The sequence below is a fragment of the Somniosus microcephalus genome, chromosome 14 (genome assembly GCF_052327205.1).
Source record: "Somniosus microcephalus isolate GS21.2 chromosome 14, FLI_Smic_1.0, whole genome shotgun sequence".
Classification (NCBI taxonomy): domain Eukaryota; kingdom Metazoa; phylum Chordata; class Chondrichthyes; order Squaliformes; family Somniosidae; genus Somniosus; species Somniosus microcephalus.
In genome coordinates, this window is record NC_141000.1 from 35,311,466 (window position 1) to 35,319,852 (window position 8,387).

At 50.8% G+C, this 8,387-nt stretch overlaps 1 protein-coding gene across 2 annotated transcripts in view; it reads left to right on the forward strand.

The window, feature by feature from the left end:
* The window catches only part of nufip1 (nuclear FMR1 interacting protein 1), a 47,992-nt gene extending 45,071 nt beyond the window's left edge, over positions 1 to 2,921 (forward strand). For both annotated transcript variants that reach the window (XM_086006500.1, XM_086006501.1), the window contains exon 10: positions 58 to 2,921. In XM_086006500.1, coding sequence (XP_085862626.1) covers positions 58 to 444 — 387 coding nt within the window. In that variant the 3' untranslated portion in view covers positions 445 to 2,921. The remainder of the gene's footprint in view (positions 1 to 57) is intronic.
* Positions 2,922 to 8,387: the final 5,466 nt, after the last annotated feature.

An 8,387-nucleotide genomic window follows, 5' to 3' on the forward strand; every position in this document is an offset into this window, starting at 1 on the left:
GGCTCTCCATGATATAGTACTACCATTCTTTGCAATCTTCTGTTTCCTGTGTTGCAGTTGCTGGCCCGTGACATACGCCACGAAAGGAATGTAATCTTGCAGTGTGTTCGGTACATCGCAGAAAACAAGTTTTGGGGCCTTGAACCAAAGGTAAACGGGGCGACCGTGAGCCCTGTCTCGCCAACGACTTGTGAAGGGGCAGCGTGTGCACACACAACTGCAGAATGTAACGAGACGCACGGACTCGAGATACACGTGCCTGAACTTGAGGTACGTGCTCCTGAGAAACCTAAAGCTAAAGGGATTGGCCAAGACCCCACATTATCCCTAACAAATACAAAATCGGCACCTGCAGCAGAGCCACCTCGAGCAGCTCCGGTTATGTTGCCTGCTGTGGATGATGAAATTTGGGAGATACCAGAAACAGTGTGCGATGAAAGATGATCGAGCAGAACACAAAACATTTTACACGGGACGGAGAGAAGACTCTTGATAGAACCATGGTGAATTTGTACAGATCTATGTAGACTTGTAGTGTTTCCTTTAATAGTTTAAAGGAATGTGAGAGAATAGAATTGATTTACTTCTAATAAATGAAACCGCATAAACTCTTGCTATCAAAAGGTTGCAGGTGTTTCAAACTGCGATTTGCTGAGTTTGAAATGTACGCAGTGTGTTTTATATAGGTAAGGAGTCCCTACTTTCTTGCAATTCCCAGTCATTCGGTTAATATTTTGGCTTGGATCTCTCACTTGTTACATTCATTATTCATTTTGAAAGTTTGAAATTCTGCCTCTACTCTTTGGTGTCAAAATGATCCCGATCCCCTCTTCCTGTGAACTGCTGCACCGAGTGATGTCCTGAGTCAAAAAGCTAATGAAACGGCTGAGAACTAGCTGACACAGTGTGAACAATGCCAGAATTTTGTTCTAAACTTTAAAAGCTTCCCTTCTACATTACAGCTGAAGTATCTCATTGGTGCAGGACAAGTGTAACAGGCTTTGTTTCTTTTTGTCTGCTTTCTGCGGGCTGTGTCCTGGTTGGATGGTTCAGAGGTTAGGTTGCCCTTCAGCTCACATCGTTTGATATTTCTATATTAGAATTTGCAGCTTTTTTCCCCCTCACTCAAGTAAAAGTCTGACTTTCCCAACTCCGCAGGAGCAGCGTTGATGGGACACAGTAGGAAGGAGCGAAGCTGTGCCTTCATTGTGGGGCGTTGAATGCACTTGTGCTGATTTATCGGAAAATAGACATTTGTTATAATAGTCTTACCGCGTTCTCCAGCAGTCCAGGCAGGGTTAAAGACACCACCTAAGTGCTCAGACTCCAGATGCAAAACTCACCCAAGTGCTGCAGCGTTGAGGAGCTTGAGAGGGGAACATACTCCGCGGCTGGCTGTGATTTTGGCTAAAGACAGACACTAATCATTGGTCTATATGACTAAATGCTGAAAGATCCAGGGATACTCGGGGAGGTGGGGTGGGGGGAAAGCACATTCAGTTGTTGATTTCTGGATAGATTATGAAGTTTGAGTAGCCATGATTTAGGACCTTTGTCCAATGTGAACTAGAGGGGTCGTGAGGAGCAATCGTTAAGACTTGAGTAGAATATCCTTATTTTCCATTAAAATCATGCATGTAAACAATGTGGGGGTTCTGCCGAATTTACCATGGCCATTTGGGAGAATCCCCAAGGAAATTCCCGGTGTATATTTTTAACATTGTGTTTGTTCCAGTACATAATATCACCTGCTTTGAATTGCCCAGCATATTTTATCTTGGGACCCAGCTCTCAGAATGACACTGACTAGTAATGGCTATGTGCAGCTCTTCAACAGTATTCCAAATGGTAATTATAATGCTGAGAGCACGTGCCCCTTTCTTAAAATGCGAACAGGCTGTGCCTCCTGCATATCCTCGGAAGCTGTGTACATCGACAGCTATCGTAAACTACTCCTTATTAATCTAAAGGGACAAAACACTTGGTGCAGGATTCTCTTCTTCTTAGTCAGTCCCTCGGAACTGAGGATGACTTGCTTCCACATTAAAAATGAGTTCACAGGTGACTGATTAGTCCAATGTGGGACCTACAGTCTCTGTCACAGGTGGGGCAGATGGTGGTTGAAGGGACGGGTGGGTGGGGTGCTTGGGTTGACGTGCGCTCTTTGCGTTGCCTGCGCTTGGCTTCCGCTTGCTCCCGGTGAAGAGACTCGAGGTGTTCGGCGCCTTCCTGGATGCTTCTCCTCCACTTTGTGCGGTCTTGGGCCAGGGATTCGCAGGTGTCAGTGGGGATGTTACACTTTTTCGGATTAACAGGAGTGACACTGGCAAAGGCACACAAAAAAAAGAGTTGCACGTGCCATTTAGGACCTGGCGTTGCTTGGTCTGTAATTGGCAATGTTTAGAGGGGGAAAAAAGCTACAAAGTGGGAAGATGACAAATTTAAGCCCAATAAGAATGTTAATCATGTTTTGATCACCTCTTTAAGATCTTGTTAATTCAATTTTGATTCAGGATCTTACACCTTTATGAAAGTAATTCAGGTAGTACTGATGCTATGAGTGACAGTATAAAGTGCTCTCTGCCCTCGTTATAACTAATTTTGTGGAAACCATTTTGATAGTTTACAGCACACCTATGAAGGTAATGGCTTCTTGTGTGTCATTTATATTGTAGGAGGAAGGATCATCAGTGCCTCATTTCACATGCCTTTGTGAGCCCTTTTCAAGCTTGATGGGAGCATAAAAACTCATCATGCTGAGTTTACTTATAATACTATTGTATAAAGACACAGAAGTTCTTATGACTGTGGTGCCAAAAACTGGATTCCCTGTGTTGGCTAGATTATTTTAATGTCTTTTTAAGTCTTGGCCATAGGGAGATTGTTATCAAACAGTTTGAGTAAACTTCTTTTGGATCATTTGTTCCATGCTAAGAATAATTCTTTTCACCACCCCCCTTCCCTTTTTTTTGTTTTCTTATTGTATGCTGGAGAACATTTAAGACTTTTCTTGTATTTGGCTCATCAGAGTAGAAAATTGCAGAACTCTCTGAATTTATGTTCAAATATATCCAGAGTACTGCCTACTGCCCTCCAACTGCAGTATGTTTCTACTGATTTGAGCAAAGCTGATGGGATGGTCATTGAAAGGTGATCTGTCTTGTATAGCTAGAATTGGGGTGGGGGGGATGTGTAGGAGGTTCTTATTTGATTACTGATATACCTATCAATTCCTCCAATAAAAGGCGAAGAGTTACGAAGGTGACTAAAGGTTTTTATTGACTAAATAACAGCCCACTCTCGTGGGTGATCCGATCCAAGCAGGAGGAATACCAGCCAGTCGCTCACCTTTATACCTGGCCTGGTGGGTGGAGCCAAGGCGGAGTCGGCAGTGGTCATCCCAGGTATAGCAGTGTGGCAAGAGGCGACCTCGTACCGTGATACAATAGTGGTCAGTGATACAGTTATAACGAACAGTGGTGAACAGTGCTAACGATAGTGAACGTGGTTTACCACATTCACCCCTTGTTTAGAATTAAGTCCGGCGGGGTGAAGTGTACTACCAATTCTGGTAGGTCAGTCTGTCCGGAGGCTTCGTAAGCCTCTCCGATCGCCGCAGCGGTGGTGTTGCCTTATCCGGTGCTGGTGCCTTATCCGGTGTTGATGCTGGTGTTTGCGTGGTCGGCGAGGGCTCGTGGGGTTCCGGCATGCCGTCTACCTGGACTGAGGTTGGGGGGGGTGGTGGCGGTGTTTCCGGATCGGCTGAGGGTGCGAGGTCTCGTAGGGAGACAGTGTCCTCCCGCCCGTCTGGGTACGCCACGTAGGCGTACTGGGGGTTGGCGTGCAGGAGGTTCACCCTCTCGACCAGGGGGTCCGTTTTATGGGTCCTCACGTGTTTCCGCAGCCAGACCGGCCCCGGGGCGGTCAGCCAGGTTGGTAGAGTGGTTCCCGTAGTCGACTTCCTGGGGAAAACGAACATTCGTTCATGGGGGGTGGTGTTAGTGGCCGTGCAAAGTAATGACCGGATGGAGTGCAGCGCTGTCGGGAGGACTTCTTGCCAGCGGGAGGTTGGGAGGCCCTTAGACTTTAAGGCTAAGAGGACGGCCTTCCATACCGTCGCGTTCTCTCTTTCCACCTGACCGTTACCTCTGGGGTTGTAGCTGGTGGTCCTGCTTGCTGCAATACCTCTCTCTAGGAGGAATTGCCGGAGTTCCTCGCTCATGAAGGAGGAGCCCCGGTCGCTGTGTATATAGTTCGGGAACCCGAACAAGGCGAAGAGGGCATTCAGGCACTTAATGACCGTGCTACTGGTCATGTCGGGGCAGGGGAAGGCAAAGGGGAAACGGGAGTACTCATCAACGATGTTGAGGAAGTACACATTACGGTCAGAGGACGGGAGGGGCCCCTTAAAGTCGATGCTCAGGCGCTCGAAGGGGCGGGTGGCCTTGATCAGGCTTGCTCGGTCCGGCCTATAGAAGTGCGGTTTGCACTCCGCACAGGTCTGGCAGTTCCTGGTCATGGTCCTGACCTCCTCGATGGAGTAGGTCAGGTTGCGGGCCTTAATGAAATGGTAGAGTCTGGTGACTCCGGGGTGGCAGAGCTGGTCGTGGAGGGTCTGAAGCCTATCGATATGCGCGCTGGCGCATGTCATTCGTGAAAGGGCATCAGGGGATTCGTTCAGCTTGCCTGGCCGGTACAAGATCTCATAATCGTAGGTGGAGAGCTCGATTCTCCATCTCAAAATCTTGTCATTCTTGATTTTGCCCTTCAGCTTGTTATTAAACATGAAAGCCACCGAACGCTGGTCGGTGAGGAGGGTAAATCGTTTGCCTGCCAGGTAGTGCCTCCAGCGCCGTACTGCCTCCACGATCGCCTGGGCCTCTTTCTCGACCGACGAATGTCGGATCTCGGGGCCCTGTAGGGTCCTTGAGAAGAAGGCCACTGGCCTCCCCTCCTGGTTTAGGGTGGCGGCTAAGGCGAAGTCGGAGGCGTCGCTCTCCACCTGAAAGGGGATGGACTCGTCCACTGCGTGCATCGTGGCCTTGGCTATGTCTCCCTTAATGAGGGAGAAGGCCGCGCACGCCTCCTCCGTGAGGGGGAAGGAAGTGGCTTTCAGGAGGGGTCTGGCTTTGTCCGCGTAATTGGGTACCCATTGGGCATAGTAGGCGAAAAGCCCCAGGGTTCTCCTAAGTGCTTTAGGGCAGTGGGGGAGGGGTAGCTCCATGAGGGGGCGCATTCTTTCTGGGTCGGGGCCGATGATTCCGTTCTCCACTACGCAGCCGAGGATGGCAAGGCGCGTGGTGTTAAACACGCATTTCTCCTTATTGTAGGTGAGGTTCAGCCGTTGGGCCGTACGGAGGAATTTCTCCAGATTCGCGTCATGTTCCTGCTGGTCGCGGCCGCAGATAGTGACGTTATCTAGGTAGGGGAATGTAGCCTGCAGTTCGTTCTGGTCAACCATCTGGTCCATCTCCCTTTGGAAGACCGAGACCCCATTAGTGACACCGAAGGGGACCCTAAGGAAGTGGTATAGGCGCCCATTCGCCTTGAAGGCGGTATACTGGCGGTCCTCAGGGTGGATAGGGAGTTGGTGGTAGGCCGACTTCAGGTCGATGGTCGAGAATACTTTATACTGTGCAATCTGATTGACCATGTCAGATATGCGGGGGAGGGGGTATGCGTCCAGCTGGGTATATCTGTTTATGGTCTGGCTGTAGTCGATGACCAGGCGGTTTTTATCGCCGGTCTTTACGACTACGACCTGGGCACGCCAGGGGCTGCTGCTCCCCTCGATAATGCCCTCTTTCAGGAGGCGCCGCACCTCAGAGCTAATGAAGGCTCTGTCCCCGGCGCTATACCGCCTGCTTTTGGTAGCGACGGGTTTGCAGTCAGGGGTAAGGTTAGCAAACAGAGAGGGTGGCGGGACCTTGAGGGTGGAGAGGCTGCAGGTGTTACGCGGTGGGCGGTTTAACGTTTGCTGGTTGTTGACTGTGAGTGGGGGGAGGGGTCCACCGTATGCTAGGGTTACGCTTTGGAGGTGGGATTGGAAGTCCAGCCCTAGTAGGACGGCAGCGCAGAGATGGGGGAGGACGAGGAGTTTAAAGTTTTTATACTCCGTGCCCTTAACCGACAGGGTCACGACACAGTAGCCGCTGATGTCCGTGGCGTGGGACCTCGATGCCATCGAGATTCGGCTGCGCGTTGGTAGGACAGAGAGGGAGTAGTGGCTCACCGTGTCTGGGTGGATGAAGCTCTCCGTGCTTCCGCTGTCGAACAGGCAGGTCGTGGCGTGGCCGTTCACTTTGATGTCCATCATTGACTTGGACAGATGGTGCGGGCGGGCTTGGTCCAGGGTGACGGAAGCTAGTGTGTAGCTGAGCGAGTCGTTGTCATCTGCGGGCGAGGCGGTCGGGCGTGGTGAGTAAAATGGCGTCTCCCACGAGGTAGGGCCCCATGAGGCACTATTGGGGTCGGTTGCCTTAATCAAAGATGGCCGCCCCCATGACTCATGTGTGGGGATGCTGGCCTCAGTTGCCCTAAACAAAGATGGCCGCCCCCATGACTCATGTGTGGGGATGCTGGCCTCAGTTGCCCTAAACGAAGATGGCCGCCCCCATAGTTCGCATGCGGCACTGCTGGCCTCTGAGGATCCGCTCCTGCAGGCCTTGGAGAAGTGGCCTTTCTTCAGGCAGGTTCTACATATGGAGTTCTTGGCTGGGCAGCGCGACCTCGGGTGCTTCTCCTGGCCACAAAAAAAACAGCCGGCGGCCCGATCGCGGATGCCCGATGTCGGGGCCGGTGCCGGGGGTGGCGGGGCCGGTCGGGTCCGGGACGCCGACGCAGAGGTAGGTCCCGGGGGCGGCGCTGGGAAGGGTGCTGTGGTAGGGGTCGGGCCCGAGTCCCAGGGTCGCGAGCAGTACCTGGTGAATGCTTCCTGATCTTGGTGGGCCACTTCCAGGGAGATAGCGAGGGCTTCAGCTTTTTCCATGCTGAGGTCTTTAGCTTCCAGCAGTCTTTGCCGTGAGTACTCGGACCGTAGGCCTTTCAGGAATGCGTCGCGGATATTATCTTCAGTATTTTCGGCTGCCGACACCGATTTAAAGTCACAGTTCCTGGCGAGTGCATATAGCGCCTGTGAGAATTCGGCTACTGATTCTCCTGGCTGTTGCGGCCGTGATCTTAGGAGGTGCCTAGCGTACATGTAGTTTACCGGGGTCCGGTACTTCTGTTTCAGCAGGTTGATGGCGGTCTCGTAGGTAGTCATGTCCTCGATGAGAGTGTATACTCTCGGGCTCAGTTGTGCCTGCAGGACACTTAGTTTGGATGCCTGAGGGACGCTGGATTCTCTCAGGTATGATTCGAAGCAGACCAGCCAGTGTTTAAAGTCTGCGGCTGAGTTTGCTGCTCGTGGGTTCAGGTCCAGGTACGGCGGTCTGAGGGCTCGCAGCCAAGCTGGCTGGTGTGGCTGTGCTCCTGGGAGCTGCGCTGGTGGCTCCTCCGCCGGTTGTGACTCGTTGTCGGACATCATTAAATTTAGTCAATAAAATTGATATACCTATCAATTCCTCCAATAAAAGGCGAAGAGTTACGAAGGTGACTAAAGGTTTTTATTGACTAAATAACAGCCCACTCTCGTGGGTGATCCGATCCAAGCAGGAGGAATACCAGCCAGTCGCTCACCTTTATACCTGGCCTGGTGGGTGGAGCCAAGGCGGAGTCGGCAGTGGTCATCCCAGGTATAGCAGTGTGGCAAGAGGCGACCTCGTACCGTGATACAATAGTGGTCAGTGATACAGTTATAACGAACAGTGGTGAACAGTGCTAACGATAGTGAACGTGGTTTACCACAATTACCATCTCTGTTACTGCGCTCAAATTCCACCCCCTCCACCAGTGCACTGTGTCTGCAGTATGTACTACCTACAGGATGCACTGTACCAATTCACCAAGGTTGCTTTGACAGCACCTCCCACCCCTCCGATCTCTACCACCAAGAAAGACAAGAGCAAAAATTTCATAGGAACAACTTCACCTCCACGTTCTTTTCAAGTAGCACGCCATTCTGACTTGGACATATATCACCATTCCTTCATTGTTGATGGGCCAAAATCCTAGAATTCACTGTCTAATGCTATTGTGGGAACACCTAGGATTGCAGCAGTTCAAGGAGAAGGTCCACTACCACCTCAATGAAAGTAAGGATTGGCAATAAATGAGACCTTGCCCACTTTGGCCATACCCTGAAAAAAAATAATTAAATCAGCCTGGAGATTTAAATAATGTTCAGGTTTATTTGACCAAACCCATCTCTTCTCTTCCCCAGATGAAGATCAGGATATTTTGACCAAAGAAAGCTAGGGCAACATCACCTGTGAACAATTGCAAGA